This window comes from Xenopus tropicalis, chromosome 2 (assembly GCF_000004195.4).
Source record: "Xenopus tropicalis strain Nigerian chromosome 2, UCB_Xtro_10.0, whole genome shotgun sequence".
In the NCBI taxonomy this organism is placed as follows: domain Eukaryota; kingdom Metazoa; phylum Chordata; class Amphibia; order Anura; family Pipidae; genus Xenopus; species Xenopus tropicalis.
The window spans coordinates 170,598,364-170,616,776 of record NC_030678.2 but is presented as its reverse complement, the minus strand read 5'-3'; the positions used below and the strand labels follow the sequence as shown (position 1 = coordinate 170,616,776).

Here is an 18,413-nt window from a genome sequence, read left to right as displayed (position 1 = left end):
GTGGGAAAAATAATGCATTTGTACATGAGGGGGTGTCTATTGTTCCATGGGACCCTGCGTGGGTTAATGAAAAATTCCGACTCACCGAGTTGTTTTTTTCTTGTGCCCTTGGCCTTGGCAGGCGTCGAAGGCTTCCATGTTACGCCGGAGCTTTTGTTTCCATCCATTGGCCGAAGATTCTTTCATTAACCGGCCAAAGGGACGAGAGGAAAACGTGAGTGGGAGGAAGATGAGAAACAGAAAATATATCATTCATAATGGTGTATATTAAATCCCCATCTCTCTCCCTATGATTCCCGGGACCCATACACTGGGGTTTATAAATGAATCATCTAATTGGTTTATACCATAACAAGGGCAAAAGTTACAACATTTACTGGCCACCTGTTTGAAAGCAAAGATTGGTTGCTATGGGTTACTAGACCTGGAGCATCATTTGTTGCCCCAGTAACGCTACAAGTGTGAATGAAATGATTATAAGGGCTGAGCCTCTCCCTGTATCCAACGCCGTGACAAACATCCTGATAAGCAGATATCGATTCAGGTGATGCCGCTCTGCGCTACTCGGTGATGCGGTTGCCAAGGTGACTGGCAGGGAAACCACATGAGTTATGTAAAATGGTCACTGCTATAGTCTGGCTAATGAGTCCTGGGGAATGGCTATAATCATTTTTTTATTCGCTTAATTGAAATCGGATTTTTTCTCTCTATGGGACACTTATTGATGAGATGTGAGTCCTTTATTAATTAGAAAGATTCAGTAAAATGGCTTTAACGTACAGTTCTGCTACACTGTATGAAAGGGGCAGCGACTGATGGCTAGCAATCATTCACTTTTACAAAGTTATTTATTGTTCAGCAGGATTAGATGCCTTTTAATACTAAACTGAATTGTGCTTAGTACAGGGGAATCCCTATGTGCCATAGTTTTATGGTATCTCTCTGTACAGGCTATGAGCAAACTTAGGGGGCTGTTCCTGCTGAATTGTGCTTAGTACAGGGGAATCCCTATGTGCCATAGTTTTATGGGATCTCTCTGTACAGGCTATGAGCAAACTTAGGGGGCTGTTCCTGCTGAATTGTGCTTAGTACAGGGGAATCCCTATGTGCCATAGTTTTATGGTATCTCTCTGTACAGGCTATGAGCAAACTTAGGGGGCTGTTCCTGCTGAATTGTGCTTAGTACAGGGGAATCCCTATGTGCCATAGTTTTATGGTATCTCTCTGTACAGGCTATGAACAAACTTAGGGGGCTGTTCCTGCTGAATTGTGCTTAGTACAGGGGAATCCCTATGTGCCATAGTTTTATGGTATCTCTCTGTACAGGCTATGGGCAAACTTAGGGGGCTGTTCCTGCTGAATTGTGCTTAGTACAGGGGAATCCCTATGTGCCATAGTTTTATGGTATCTCTCTGTACAGGCTATGAGCAAACTTAGGGGGCTGTTCCTGCTGAATTGTGCTTAGTACAGGGGAATCCCTATGTGCCATAGTTTTATGGGATCTCTCTGTACAGGCTATGAGCAAACTTAGGGGGCTGTTCCTGCTGAATTGTGCTTAGTACAGGGGAATCCCTATGTGCCATAGTTTTATGGTATCTCTCTGTACAGGCTATGAGCAAACTTAGGGGGCTGTTCCTGCTGAATTGTGCTTAGTACAGGGGAATCCCTATGCTGCCATAGTTTTATGGTATCTCTCTGTACAGGCTATGAGCAAACTTAGGGGGCTGTTTCTGCTGAATTGTGCTTAGTACAGGGGAATCCCTATGTGCCATAGTTTTATGGTATCTCTCTGTACAGGCTATGAGCAAACTTAGGGGGCTGTTCCTGCTGAATTGTGCTTAGTACAGGGAAATCCCTATGTGCCATAGTTTTATGGTATCTCTCTGTACAGGCTATGGGCAAACTTAGGGGGCTGTTCCTGCTGAATTGTGCTTAGTACAGGGGAATCCCTATGTGCCATAGTTTTATGGTATCTCTCTGTACAGGCTATGGGCAAACTTAGGGGGCTGTTCCTGCTGAATTGTGCTTAGTACAGGGGAATCCCTATGTGCCATAGTTTTATGGTATCTCTCTGTACAGGCTATGAGCAAACTTAGGGGGCTGTTCCTGCTGAATTGTGCTTAGTACAGGGAAATCCCTATGTGCCATAGTTTTATGGTATCTCTCTGTACAGGCTATGGGCAAACTTAGGGGGCTGTTCCTGCTGAATTGTGCTTAGTACAGGGGAATCCCTATGTGCCATAGTTTTATGGTATCTCTCTGTACAGGCTATGAGCAAACTTAGGGGGCTGTTCCTGCTGAATTGTGCTTAGTACAGGGGAATCCCTATGTGCCATAGTTTTATGGTATCTCTCTGTACAGGCTATGAGCAAACTTAGGGGGCTGTTTATGCTGAATTGTGCTTAGTACAGGGGAATCCCTATGTGCCATAGTTTTATGGTATCTCTCTGTACAGCTATGAGCAAACTTAGGGGGCTGTTCCTGCTGAATTGTGCTTAGTACAGGGGAATCCCTATGCTGCCATAGTTTTATGGTATCTCTCTGTACAGGCTATGAGCAAACTTAGGGGGCTGTTTATGCTGAATTGTGCTTAGTACAGGGGAATCCCTATGTGCCATAGTTTTATGGTATCTCTCTGTACAGGCTATGGGCAAATAAGCCTGAGTATAACAGCATGCATAGGGTTAATGGCAATCAGATGCAGTTGGTGAATGAGTGCTAATTACAGAGGGAGTAGCGCTTCAGTTCTGGGGCATCAGACAGTACAAGTCACGGCCTCAGTAATGGGTTCACATTAGTTGCTGTTTGCTAAGGCCGGACCTTTGGCCTGTTTGCTTGGAGGGATAAAGTTCCCAATGACACAACAAACGCGTGTTTACTGGTTGCGCAATAGAAGGTGAGGGATAAAGTTATTTGCCGGTTCCGTGGAGCTGCTCAGTACAGCGCTGATCCCTTCTCTCCTTGTGTCCAACAGCCGCGTAAATGAGTATGGAAGATTATGATTTCCTCTTCAAGATCGTGCTGATCGGGAACGCTGGCGTGGGCAAGACCTGTCTCGTCCGACGCTTCACTCAGGTAAGTGAGGATGGGTACCCACAGCTTGGGCATATGTAACAGAACCTCAGCCATAAAGCAGGGCAGGACTGCTGCTTACAATGGGGGGATCAGATAGGATCTGTGCCACTGTGACAGAATGCTCTGTTATACAGATAGCTAGAATCTCAGCCATAAAGCAGGGCAGGACTGCTGCTTACAATGGGGGGATCAGATAGGATCTGTGCCACTGTGACAGAATGCTCTGTTATACAGATAGCTAGAATCTCAGCCATAAAGCAGGGCAGGACTGCTGCTTACAATGGGGGGGATCAGATAGGATCTGTGCCACTGTGACAGAATGCTCTGTTATACAGATAGCTAGAATCTCAGCCATAAAGCAGGGCAGGACTGCTGCTTACAATGGGGGGATCAGATAGGATCTGTGCCACTGTGACAGAATGCTCTGTTATACAGATAGCTAGAATCTCAGCCATAAAGCAGGGCAGGACTGCTGCTTACAATGGGGATCGGATATACTGCTGATGCAGACCATATTCCTACTATATGTTCTGAATTAAGCAATGATTCCCATAAATGCCAAGTTGCCATGACTACAGCACTATAAGATGAAGATGTATGTGCATATCATTGCTTTACAAATGAAATATCAGTAAATATTCCCCATTGCATAGAAAGGATCAGGCCAAAGAATGGATAAAGCTGAGTCAGTGCCGGAGCATTAGGAGGAATTAGGCTACAAGGGAAAGTTCACCGTTACATTAACTTGTAGTGATTTCCTGAGACAATTTGCAATTGGTCATGTGTTCAATGCAATTGCAATTGGTCAATGTTTTAGCCTTATGTTCCAGCTATCTGGTTGCTAAGTTCCAATTTACCCTAGCAACCAGGCAGTGGTATAAATGATTCTGAGATGAATAAAGATGAACAATAATAATGACCTGTACTGCTGGACTCAGAAGCAGAACCCATTGCATTCATTACATTGTCTGTGTATTATATACCCCCCCCCTAATGTTCCTCCTTGTCTTGCAGGGGCTCTTTCCCCCGGGCCAGGGGGCCACCATAGGTGTTGATTTTATGATAAAAACTGTGGAAATAAAAGGGGAAAAGATAAAGGTGAGTTATTATCAGTATTTGTATTTTTCATTCATAACTTCAGGGCTGCCATCCGGGGGTACTGCAGTCAGGGGCCCTATGGCAGCGGGGCCACAAGATAGTCCCCCATTCCCTGACTGTGGGGTGGTCCACTGGTACCCAACCTCCCACCCCCAATGTTGTTTTTCTCCTTACCTGGAGTGATGCCACTTCCTGCCCACGGAGATGTCACTTCCTGTTTCATGGATCCCCAGGTCAGAAGGTAAGTTAACACATTGCAGGTAGGTTGGGGAACGGTTGTGTGTAGGGGGCCTGGTTGGGCTGCAGGTCAGTGGGCACGGGTCCTATCTCTGCAGGTCTCTACCGCAAGAGACGTAAAAGTGCAACTCGTAAAAGGGGTGGGGCTTTTGGGGGAGGGATCTTGAGTAAAAATGGGGCACATTTGTTTGTTGGCAGGGCTTTCCACCCTGGGGGCCAGGGAACCAATGGGCTAACTTAGTAGTATGGAGTAGGGATGCACCGAACCCAGTTATTTGGGTTTGACCGATTGGATTGGGTGCATCCCTAGTATGGAGTCACGCTCCAGAGGCAAGGCTATTGGCCGAGACCCCCGTGCCTCTCAGCATTCTATAGCAAGCCATTGGCACATTACACTATATCGGGGATCCCCAACCTTTCTTAAGGTGGCCATACACACGCCAAGCGAGTAGATCTTCTCCTGAAATCCCCATCAACGGATGGGCGATATCGGGCTAATTCGTTCGTTTGGCCCTGGGGCCAAACAATAGAATTATAATGATGGGTATAGGCGTCCGTCGGTTCAACAAGCCAATGCGCCCCCCGATCCAACTAAATTTCAAACCTGCTCGATTTCAGGCCAGATGTGGGTCGGGCAGGCCTGTCGTTAGTGCCCCTACACGGGCCAATTATCTGCTGAATCTGTCTAAGGGACCCATATCGGCAGCTACAATCGGCCCGTGTATGGGCATCTTTAATCGTGAGCCACAGTCAAATGTAAAAAGACTTGGGGAGCAACACAAACACCATAAAAGTTCATGGAGGAGCCAAATAAGGGCTGTGATTGGCTATTAGGGGCCTCTATGCACCCTATCAGCTTACAGGGGCTTTATTTGGTAGGAAACCTACCCAAGGAAATCATCCAAGGGGTTGGGGAGCAACATGTTGCCCCCGAGACACTGGTTGGGGATCACTGCTCTATATTATAGGCCGACACTATTTTCCCAGCCGTGCCCGCAGTCCGTGTATCTGGGGCAAAACGGGCACAGTCCATGGCAGCTATTGGCTCCCTGGTTCCATGCAGCTTTGATAGGGTGAGCGTTTGTCTCCCATTGTATCGTATCTGAGCATTTCAACTTCCAATCAAACGCAGATAAAATGTTCTTTTAAGTGTGAGAACCTTGAACCTTCCGTACAACGCGGAATATCTGTGGTTCTGCCAGGGAGTCACTTGTATCTAAAGCAAAAGGCAGTCGCGCCTGTCGGGTACGTTGTTCCGTAGAATAAAGATCCGCTGTACAGTAGAACATTGATAGTCAGGTTCTGGCAGTGGAAGAACATTCTATCCCCTGTCCGTGGGCCCACGCTGCAGCTGTTTCATCCCTTGTAGGGGGGTTTTTTTGTTCTTGGAACAGCATCGTAGGGAATAATCCAAATAAAACTAATTGGCCCGGCGCCCCCCAAATCTGCATACGTCCTGTTCATTAATGAGCTGCAATGACCAGCAATGTAATTAAATGAAAATGATTAATTGGAACTGATGCCCCTGCCGTTCCTATGCTGTCTTACAGGGGTCGCTGGCAGCCATGGTGCCTAGGGGCATTTTTAGGGCCACCGGCACCTCATTTTCTCTTGTTCCTTTATAGTTTGTATCATTTGTGTGAACCCCCCACCAACCATAGAGCTACCATCCAGCCTGCACCCTCCCAATCCCACAATTCCCTGCACACGTGATGCCAATAAGGGAAGGAACATCCCAGTGCAATGCATTGTGGGTTATGTAGTTCCTGCAGGCTGTCTGTAAGCTGTGGGGAAGTTGTTACAATCTGTAACATCAGTGTTTTAGTCCCTCCTCCCCTGCCAGGAATTCAAATGATGCAGAAAGAGTAGAACAGTTTTGCAGCTGGATTTCAGCATATAAACATGGGATTTATTCCTACTTTTTGAAGGATCATTTGAAAACCTTCTATAGCTTCTATATCCATTCCAAATTTTCGATTGTAAATCTAGAACTCATGTGTTTGGGTTAGTATCTGTTTGAGGGAAGTCCAGTTGGCAACTCTTAAGCAGCGTGGAAAGTCTCCAGATCAGAGCCAGGGCCAAGAAGTGTTGGCGCCCAAGGCAATGCTAGTTGGCCTGCTGCACCCCCAGTCCCCCATGGTTTATAAATCTACCCCCCCCCCCCACCCACTCTGCCAGTCAGCTTGTACACCCCACTAACACTGTCCACTCGCTCCCTCTTGAAAACTCCCAGTTGCACCTGAGGCACAATGTGGCCTCTTCCGCCTACACCTACTGGGCCACTGCTATTGATATTGGAGATAGTAGTTCTACAACAGCTTTAGGCCAACAGGATGGCCATCACGGATGGAACCCTTAGGTAATATTGTCAAAGTGAGATATTGGTGGCTTTCTTGACTAATGGTCCAAGAATGGGTCAAAATGTCTGGTTTCCCAACTGATATTGTATCAGAATTGTTAGATATTGATCTCATTGTGTGGAAAATCTGATCACCTACAGGGGGAACACTGGTGTAGTTGGTCCACAGTCAGCCCCATTACACAGTTCCCTATGGGATCTATTGGCCAAAGGTCAAGCAGATTTAGCCAACTGCACGCCTGCCCAAACCAGCTGGCAATTACATGTTTGGCCAGATCACCATTGCCATTATTAAGGCTAAATACGTCTACAATGCATTGGCCATAAGCATATGTGAGAGCTGATGAAGGTTAAATGACCCTCCTCCTCCTCCTCTCTTGTCCTATACAGCTACAGATCTGGGACACGGCTGGCCAGGAGAGGTTCCGCTCCATCACTCAGAGTTATTACCGAAGTGCCAATGCGTTGATCCTGACCTACGACATAACCTGTGAGGAGTCTTTCCGGTGCCTTCCAGAATGGTTACGGGAGATAGAGCAATACGCCAACAGCGAGGTCATCACTGTGCTTGTGGGTAAGTGGCAGCTTAAAAAAAAGACCCGCCCATCTCTGGCATCACAAAGGGGGCAGGGCAGGGCAGGCACAGATCTATAGAGGCTTCAAAACGCACAATTTGGGTTTTGAGTGTTGGCAGATACCCATGGGTCCCACAGGTTTCAGGCTGGCCCACACATCACTATTCCTTAGATATTTTCACAGCCCTCCTCTGGTGGAGGCCAATAGGGGGAGTGACCTACTGTATAAGAGGGTGTGGTCTAATTACTGAGATGTGAGATGTGGCCAGTTATAAATGGAATTGCACAGACGTAGCTTTAGTAGGAACAACTTCCTCTGTTTCCAAGACTAACCTAACAGGTATAGTACCCGTTATCCAGAATGCAGAATTCCGGATAAGGGGTCTTTCTGTAATTTGAATCTACTAAAACATCAATAAAACATTAATTAAACCCAATAAGGGGTAATTATATCTTAGTTGGGATCAAGTGCAGGTACTGTTTTATTATTACAGAGAAAAGGGAATCATTTAACCATGAAATAAACCCAATAGGACTGTTCTGCCCCCAATAAGGGGTAATTATATCTTAGTTGGGATCAAGTACAGGTACTGTTTTATTATTACAGAGAAAAGGGAATCATTTAACCATTAAATAAACCCAAAAGGGCTGTTCTGCCCCCAATAAGGGGTAATTATATCTTAGTTGGGATCAAGTACAGGTACTGTTTTATTATTACAGAGAAAAGGGAATCATTTGACCATTAAATAAACCCAATAGGGCTGTTCTGCCCCAATAAGGGGTAATTATATCTTAGTTGGGATCAAGTACAGGTACTGTTTTATTATTACAGAGAAAAGGGAATCATTTAACCATGAAATAAACCCAATAGGGCTGTTCTACCCCCAATAAGGGGTAATTATATCTTAGTTGGGATCAAGTACAGGTACTGTTTTATTATTACAGAGAAAAGGGAATCATTTAACCATGAAATAAACCCAATAGGGCTGTTCTGCCCCAATAAGGGGTAATTATATCTTAGTTGGGATCAAGTACAGGTACTGTTTTATTATTACAGAGAAAAGGGAATCATTTAACCATGAAATAAACCCAATAGGGCTGTTCTGCCCCAATAAGGGGTAATTATATCTTAGTTGGGATCAAGCACAAGTACTGTTTTATTATTACAGAGAAAAGGGAATTCGGAGCTTTCTGGATAATGGGTTTCCGGATAAGGGATCTTACACCTGCACTTATTAGTATTGGCTAAGCCACCATTGTTCTCTTACCAAGTGGTCGTTGTCCTGAGAATATTTTAGTATACAGGCAATGCCTCAATAGGAGCATCTCTCTAGGTTTGCCATTACAGAGATGTGACTTTAGACTAGAACGGCTAAGCACAATGAGCACTAATATCCAATAGTATCATGGTGATCACTTTTCACTTGAGTCTGAGCTAGAGCTTCATACATTTCCCATCACCCCCTTGGCTGAACTGTGAACTGGATAAGTTATTGAACAAGCACAGTATCCAAGGCTATTGTGATACTAATATCTACAGTTAGTATTAGTGTTTGTATATATAGTTTATGTATGTGAGTGTATAGATAGGTAAGTATAGGGTGTGGGTGCTGGGTTTACTTGGAAGGGTTGAACTTGATGGACTCTGGTCTTTTTTCAACCCTATGTAACTATATTAAAGTGGACTCTTTGCTAGAACCCTTACATTTGCTTTGTTTAACCTCTCCCCTAGGGAATAAGATTGACCTGGCGGAAAGGAGGGAGGTCTCCCAACAGAGGGCCGAAGAATTTGCAGGGACTCAAAACATGTATTATCTGGAAACTTCTGCCAAAGAGTCGGACAATGTTGAGAAACTCTTCCTGGACTTAGCGTGCCGGCTGATCAGCGAGGCGCGGCAAAATGCGTTGGTGAACAATGTAGACTCCTCGTTGCCGGGAGAAGGGAAGAGCATCACTTATTTGAACTGTTGCAACTTCAATTAAATACACGGCCCAGTTGGAAGAGCCAAGCGTACGCAAACGTTAAGCGCGAGCTGGGAGACGCTCGACGAGAACCTTCCCGTGATTCGGACCTTCCGAGTCACCCAAACCGCTCCAGGTTTTTGAGCTTAAGCATGACGGATCCGACGCTTCTTCTGGAGATAAGCCAACCAAGGTGGAAATAAATCAGATGTGGGGAAAGATCCCCTCCGTTTGCCATGGGCGGCCTACAGAGCATCGTGGGTCCCCTTGGCTTCAGAATGGGATACCATTTTGTTTCCTAGTAAATAGAAAAGCCTCTTTCAAAGACCAAGTAGAAACCACTAGTATCTGTGTATCCGGATAGGGGGAAAATGCATATATTCATTTCCAGAACTATTTTATTTTTAAGAACTGTTTTAGACTGTCTTTCATTTTCAGGATCTCTTCAACCTCGTCTCTCAGATTTATTACTACAGCACAACATCTGTCCATGCTTGAGAGTGATGGTGGACATGTTGTTTCACTCGTGAGATGTTTGACCGGTAGGTCAGGTTTGGCGCAGAGGTTTTGGAAATACAATGTTTTAAGGTTGTTGCGTTATTATTTTCCTTCAGTGTGACTGTTGCACCCCAGTGCAAAAAAAAAAAGTGGGTGCTTCTCAGATCTAGGCGTGGTTTGCCTTGGTCTATCATGGGGAACATACAGTTGGAATGATGGGTTTGTGGTGGGACCTGAATGACGTGGTCTTCTTTATATGTTAGTGCGTTTCCCTATGATGATTAAAATTATGTGCAAGTGGGTAGGGCTAATATGTCAAGGTATTCTTTGCCCTCATTGGTCCAACTATACCATGTGAAATTCAACAAAAAAGGGTGGAAGTAATGAAATAAGATGTTCCTCAACCCGGTTATACCACGTGATGCAAATACAATAACGGGCAAGTGGGCAGAGTCTGTGGCTTGTATAAGATGTGTTCAGAATCTGAGATTCACATTATACCACGTTAACCACAAGGTCACATACGAGAGTGGAGCATCTAACAATCACCTGGTAGGAATCAGTGCATGGAATGATATATATATATATATATATATATATATTTTTGGGGGGGATTCAGCACCCAGTTTGTTGCTATAGTTCCAGCGGTACCCACAGCAGTAAATAAGCACTCACCCCAAATTTCCCCCTAACTGGCCTTCAGGCTGGGCCCCCTTAGCCCATAACAAGGTTACAGATATATAGAAACATTGGGGTAATAGTCACCCTGCTATAGTTCCAGGGGTACCTGGTAAATCTTGGGGTAAATCTTGAAAATTCAGATTAAAAAAATTCAAAATTGCTTTCTTGGAGGACATATGCGCACAAACCCATCAGAGCGCTTATAAACAAGTTAATGGGCACCTTCCTGCTGAAAGAGCCGGTAAAGGTTTATCCACTGCCTACCCACAGAAATTCCATCGATTACTATGGAAACAAGCAAATACCTTAACTTTGTCACGGACGTGGAATGTGTATTTCTGCTTCCTTCACTTTAATCTGCACAAAAAAAAAATAAAATAAAATAATTTTCTTAAATTTACTAAATATAAAGGGGACAATGAAAACCTTGAAGGAATTGTGGGCCTGGGCTTGTTGGAGCAACTGGGTGTGGCAAGGGTACGGGGGGGGAAAGGTACGTAAGGGTGCGGGGGGGGGAAAGGTACGTAAGGGTGCGGGGGGGGAAAGGTACGTAAGGGTGCGGGGGGGGAAAGGTACGTAAGGGTGCGGGGGGGGAAAGGTACGTAAGGGTGCGGGGGGGGGGAAAGGTACGTAAGGGTGCGGGGGGGGGGAAAGGTACGTAAGGGTGCGGGGGGGGGGAAAGGTACGTAAGGGTGCGGGGGGGGAAAGGTACGTAAGGGTGCGGGGGGGGAAAGGTACGTAAGGGTGCGGGGGGGGGGAAAGGTACGTAAGGGTGCGGGGGGGGGGAAGGTACGTAAGGGTGCGGGGGGGGAAAGGTACGTAAGGGTGCGGGGGGGGGAAAGGTACGTAAGGGTGCGGGGGGGGGAAAGGTACGTAAGGGTGCGGGGGGGAAAGGTACGTAAGGGTGCGGGGGGGGGGGGGAAAGGTACGTAAGGGTGCGGGGGGGGGGGAAAGGTACGTAAGGGTGCGGGGGGGGGGAAAGGTACGTAAGGGTACGGGGGGGGGAAAGGTACGTAAGGGTACGTGGGTATGGGTACCTGTGTAAGTGTCCCCAACCCACCGAGCAGGGAGAGATATTAGAGGAAGGTTTGTATTTGCTGTATGAATGGGAGCTGCCATATTGTTCCTCAGTGGAGCGAACAGTTTAACAGCAGCCAAAAAGCAGTCGTGCTACTATTCCCTTTAAATGCAGCCACAGGGGCACTTCTTGGCATTTCAGCAGTGCAGAAGCTACACCAAGGGCTGCTGTTTCCTCTCTTGCTAACGTGCCCCCTGATACAAGGGCAGTAATACCCAGGGCTGTATGTAGGCGTGGCACCACCCTAGGCACTGGACCTAAACACGCCTCCTACGCCGAGGAAGTGACATCAGCATGTGCATGACATCACTTCCTGTGGTGTGTGACATAACGCACCACGCCACACCCCTCTAGCACCTCTCGCCAGATTTCATAACTATGGGGCAGAGGCTGGGGGAATTTTTTTTTTTTTTAATCATATATGGGTCTCGTGGCCGCCCCCCCAAGGCACGGACCTATATATGAATATGGCCCTGGCAATACCCACACTTAGGGGCCCATTCATTAAACCATGAATTTTCACTAAATCACGTAATCGTAAAAAATCTTATCATATAGGCAGTGGAATCATGGTTCCTGAACCCAACAGGCGACTTACCAATAAGTGGGCAGGGCTCAGGGCACAAGAACTACTGCCCTGTTCCTAAATACACCATATAAAGCCCAAGTGATTTATCTATCAGCAAGCGCTGACTCACTGGGACCCACGGGAGCCGATGATACTCGCACAGTAAGTGGATATGTATCTGTAACAGCGCCCGTCAGGCTGGCAGAGACCCTGCGTAACGCTCTGACTCACCCTCGCTGAAGGTCGCCATTACATGCGCCGCATTATTCCCCCCCAACCAACCTCTGTGCTGGGTCTGAACTCCGCACAACATTATGAAGTCACATCAGGAACACCAAGGAGGAAACCATAGATATATTTGTGTGTTTCAATAGCACGTCCAATCCTCAGCTTCTGATTGGTGCTATACATTTGCATAACAAATTAGCAGCACTAGTCCAAATGAATTATGGGTATTGTTCCATCCTCCTCCTTCCCATATATTCACCTATCAAGGGTTTCCTGATGAAGACGACAAACCCTGTCAATCAGCACCCTAATATCCTATTATGACGGGTACAGCGCACAAAGCCACACCCCCTCTTTGCTATAGGTTATAGTTCTTGAATTATTTGCCTTCTTCTACATCGACCCGGCTTTCAAATGGGGGTCCGGCAGCCATATACCAATTTCTCTATGAAGGCTACAAATTTATTGTTACTGTTCATTTTATAAATTATTATAAATATTAAATTTAAAAAATAATTATTTTATTACTTATCATGCTATTCTGGTCCCTCCTATTCAACTTTCAGTCTTTCATTCAAACCACTACTTGGTTGCTAGAGTTTATTTGGACCCTAGCAACTAGATAGCTGCTGAAATTCCTAGGGTTCAGACAAAACGCTAAATAATTCAAAAGCCACGAACAATAAAAAATGAAGACCAATTGCAAATTGTCTCAGAATATCACTGTCTACATTATACTTAAAGTTAATTTATGAGTGAACAAACCCATTTTAATTTGCAGGCTGAAATAAGGATCAGGTCGTTATACAGATAGGCTTGTCTGTGGGCATTTCATCGGATTCCCTTCTGTCGGCAGAACCAGGAAGTCAGAAAGGAAAGGGTTAAATGGAAATGATAAAAACTATAGCTATTTCATTTAAATATGATATAGAGAGTGATATTTTGAGACAATTTGCAATTGGTCTTCATTTTTTATTATTTGTAGTTTAGTTATTTTACTTTTTGTTCAGCAGCTCTTTAGTTTGGCATGTTAGTAGCTATCTGGTTGCTAGGATCCAAATTGCTTTAGCAACCAGAGAGTGGTTTGAATGAGAGACTGGTATATGAATAGGATATGGCCTGAATAGAAAAATAAGTTACAAAAATTAACAACAATAAAACTGGAGCCTCACAGAGGTTGTTTTTTTTGGCTGCCGGGGTCAGTGCCCCCCATTTGAAAGCTGCAAAGAGTTACCATCTGGTAGGGTAGGTTACACAGATTACACATTAGTCCCACGAGTCTCTGCTGTAGGCGGGCTAAGGTAGCCAGGCAACCCAACAAGCCCCCTCCCCCCAACAACGGGTGAGGGCACTTGCGATGAGGTCATGGGGGGAGCTTGCGGCAATGGGGGCAAGAGAGCACAGACTGGGGGCAGGGAGAAAAAGTACCTGCCTAGTACCCCCCACTGTTACGCCCTAGGCTGAACCAAGCGCTTACGGTCACGTGACCATAGTAGTGCGCAACTGAAGGCAACAATTCAATTATTTGGAGATTTGCCTTAGATTTCAATGTGCAAATTATGGTTCGGAATTCCCCCAACTCTTTTACATAGGATTTGGCCAATCCCAAAACTGATGGATTAGGTAAATCCCTAGTAAAGAGGAAGATACAGTATCAATATTTTATAAATTAGCCCCTATTTCTCAAAACTCATTTTACTGCGTCTGGTCTTTTACGTGCAAAAATAAACAACAGTCCTACCTTGCTTTATGGTAGGGATGCTACATACAAACAACAGATTGTAGGATCAATACGCCTCTATCTAAAGGTGGCCATACACGCCAAGATCCGCTTGCTTGGTGAGGTCACCAAGCCGCCGAATCGGAAAAGGACAGATCATCTTGTTGTCTGGGAGTATCAGAGACTCTAAGTAGCAGCTACTAATGTCCCACTGCACCATAACTGTATTTGTAATGAATATAAGTTGATTTTTGCTGGTTTAATTCTATAATATTGTCTGCATTTGCACAGTATATAAAATTGCACAATGGGGGGCAGAGGTCCCTATATCATCTGACAATTGTGAACGGACTATGTAAAATATTATAATACACAACAGCAATAAATAAATGTACAATATAATCATACACAGAGCCACGAATATCCTGTCAACTATATCCTTATAAACGGGAGCTTAGTGATGTAATTTCACATGACATAAATAAAGTACCCCCTGTTATAAAATATAAGGATTTTAGAAGTCTCCTTGGAGTTCAATGACCTGTATAAAAGCACTCAGCCTTATCCCTTTATATGGTCATAGAACTCTTCTTATGTGACTTTGTGACTTATAATATCCCTATATGTTACAATAGGGGGCACTTTATTCACTATATATTATAAGGAACTCCTCTGGGGCTTATAATATCCCTATATGTTACAATAGGGGGTACTTTATTCACTATATATTATAAGGAACTCTTCGGTGACTTATAATATCCCTATATGTTACAATAGGGGGTACTTTATTCACTATATATTATAAGGAACTCCTCTGGGGCTTATAATATCCCTATATGTTACAATAGGGGGTACTTTATTCACTATATATTATAAGGAACTCCTCTGTGACTTATAATATCCCTATATGTTATAATATATAGTGAATAAAGTACCCCCTATTGTAACATATAGGGATATTATAAGTCACCGAAGAGTTCCTTATAATATATAGTGAATAAAGTACCCCCTATTGTAACATATAGGGATATTATAAGTCCCCGAGGAGTTCCTTATAATATATAGTGAATAAAGTGCCCCCTATTGTAACATATAGGGATATTATAAGTCACAGAGGAGTTCCTTACAATAGGGGGTACTTTATTCACTATATATTATAAGGAACTCCTCTGTGACTTATAATATCCCTATATGTTACAATAGGGGGTACTTTATTCACTATATATTATAAGGAACTCCTCTGTGACTTATAATATCCCTATATGTTACAATAGGGGGCACTTTATTCACTATATATTATAAGGAACTCCTCGGGGACTTATAATATCCCTATATGTTACAATAGGGGGCACTTTATTCACTATATATTATAAGGAACTCCTCGGGGACTTATAATATCCCTATATGTTACAATAGGGGGTACTTTATTCACTATATATTATAAGGAACTCTTCGGTGACTTATAATATCCCTATATGTTACAATAGGAGGTACTTTATTCACTATATATTATAAGAAACTCCTCTGTGACTTATAATATCCCTATATGTTACAATAGGGGGTACTTTATTCACTATATATTATAACATATAGGGATATTATAAGTCACAGAGGAGTTCCTTATAATATATAGTGAATAAAGTACCCCCTATTGTAACATATAGGGATATTATAAGCCCCAGAGGAGTTCCTTATAATATATAGTGAATAAAGTGCCCCCTATTGTAACATATAGGGATATTATAAGTCCCGAGGAGTTCCTTATAATATCCCTATATGTTACAATAGGGGGTACTTTATTCACTATATATTATAAGGAACTCCTCGGGGACTTATAATATCCCTATATGTTACAATAGGGGGCACTTTATTCACTATATATTATAAGGAACTCCTCGGGGACTTATAATATCCCTATATGTTACAATAGGGGGCACTTTATTCACTATATATTATAAGGAACTCCTCGGTGACTTATAATATCCCTATATGTTATAATATATAGTGAATAAAGTACCCCCTATTGTAACATATAGGGATATTATAAGTCACAGAGGAGTTCCTTATAACATATAGTGAACAAGGTACCCCCTATTGTAACATATAGGGATATTATAAGTCACAGAGGAGTTCCTTATAATATATAGTGAATAAAGTACCCCCTATTGTAAGGAACTCCTCTGTGACTTATAATATCCCTATATGTTACAATAGGGGGTACTTTATTCACTATATATTATAAGGAACTCCTCTGTGACTTATAATATCCCTATATGTTACAATAGGGGGCACTTTATTCACTATATATTATAAGGAACTCCTCGGGGGCTTATAATATCCCTATATGTTACAATAGGGGGTACCTTGTTCACTATATGTTATAAGGAACTCCTCTGTGACTTATAATATCCCTATATGTTACAATAGGGGGTACTTTATTCACTATATATTATAACATATAGGGATATTATAAGTCACCGAGGAGTTCCTTATAATATATAGTGAATAAAGTGCCCCCTATTGTAACATATAGGGATATTATAAGTCCCCGAGGAGTTCCTTATAATATATAGTGAATAAAGTGCCCCCTATTGTAACATATAGGGATATTATAAGTCCCCGAGGAGTTCCTTATAATATATAGTGAATAAAGTACCCCCTATTGTAACATATAGAGATATTATAAGGAACTCCTCGGGGACTTATAATATCCCTATATGTTACAATAGGGGGCACTTTATTCACTATATATTATAAGGAACTCCTCGGGGGCTTATAATATCCCTATATGTTACAATAGGGGGTACTTTATTCACTATATATTATAAGGAACTCTTCGGTGACTTATAATATCCCTATATGTTACAATAGGGGGCACTTTATTCACTATATATTATAAGGAACTCCTCTGGGGCTTATAATATCCCTATATGTTACAATAGGGGGTACTTTATTCACTATATATTATAACATATAGGGATATTATAAGCCCCAGAGGAGTTCCTTATAATATATAGTGAATAAAGTGCCCCCTATTGTAACATATAGGGATATTATAAGTCACCGAAGAGTTCCTTATAATATATAGTGAATAAAGTACCCCCTATTGTAACATATAGGGATATTATAAGCCCCCGAGGAGTTCCTTATAATATATAGTGAATAAAGTGCCCCCTATTGTAACATATAGGGATATTATAAGTCCCCGAGGAGTTCCTTATAATATCCCTATATGTTACAATAGGGGGTACTTTATTCACTATATATTATAAGGAACTCCTCGGGGACTTATAATATCCCTATATGTTACAATAGGGGGCACTTTATTCACTATATATTATAAGGAACTCCTCGGGGACTTATAATATCCCTATATGTTACAATAGGGGGCACTTTATTCACTATATATTATAAGGAACTCCTCGGTGACTTATAATATCCCTATATGTTATAATATATAGTGAATAAAGTACCCCCTATTGTAACATATAGGGATATTATAAGTCACAGAGGAGTTCCTTATAACATATAGTGAACAAGGTACCCCCTATTGTAACATATAGGGATATTATAAGTCACAGAGGAGTTCCTTATAATATATAGTGAATAAAGTACCCCCTATTGTAAGGAACTCCTCTGTGACTTATAATATCCCTATATGTTACAATAGGGGGTACTTTATTCACTATATATTATAAGGAACTCCTCTGTGACTTATAATATCCCTATATGTTACAATAGGGGGCACTTTATTCACTATATATTATAAGGAACTCCTCGGGGGCTTATAATATCCCTATATGTTACAATAGGGGGTACTTTATTCACTATATATTATAAGGAACTCCTCTGTGACTTATAATATCCCTATATGTTACAACAGAGGGTACTTTATTCACTATATATTATAAGGAACTCCTCTGTGACTTATAATATCCCTATATGTTACAACAGAGGGTACTTGTTCACTATATAAACCATCTTTAGGGATACCATTAGTTATAACTGGTGTTTAAAGGACAAAAAAAACCCACGTAGGGTTGGGATATTATTTTTATATCATGTTACAGTAAATTGTGGCATTGCTAAAGGACAAGTAAACCCTCATATATCATGCACAGCCCCCCTTCTGAACTGAACCACCCTCACTCCCTAATCCTTCCCACCCGCCTGTACCAGATATGTTATTTACACAGGTTTACTTGTCCTTTAACGATGCCACGATTTACTGAAACTTGTATCATAATACAAATGCTCCCCCTTAAAACAAAATGGGGACATTTGACACCTCTTAGTGCAGCTTTTTGGCTCCATATGATCTTGGACTTCCTCTG

General features: G+C 42.9%; 1 protein-coding gene across 2 annotated transcripts in view; it reads left to right on the top strand.

Annotated features, from left to right (window-relative positions):
- The window catches only part of rab30 (RAB30, member RAS oncogene family), a 54,855-nt gene extending 44,958 nt beyond the window's left edge, over window positions 1–9,897 (top strand). Inside the window, exons 1-5 of one of the 2 annotated variants that reach the window (XM_012956714.3) lie at window positions 2,763–2,896; window positions 2,975–3,075; window positions 4,090–4,173; window positions 7,160–7,343; window positions 9,077–9,897. In XM_012956714.3, the coding sequence (XP_012812168.1) occupies window positions 2,983–3,075; window positions 4,090–4,173; window positions 7,160–7,343; window positions 9,077–9,327 (612 nt within the window). In that variant the 5' untranslated portion in view covers window positions 2,763–2,896; window positions 2,975–2,982 and the 3' untranslated portion in view covers window positions 9,328–9,897. Of the gene's footprint in view, window positions 1–2,762; window positions 2,897–2,974; window positions 3,076–4,089; window positions 4,174–7,159; window positions 7,344–9,076 lie in introns of those variants that run through there. The other variant, NM_001006108.1, reaches the window with a different exon arrangement.
- Window positions 9,898–18,413: the final 8,516 nt, after the last annotated feature.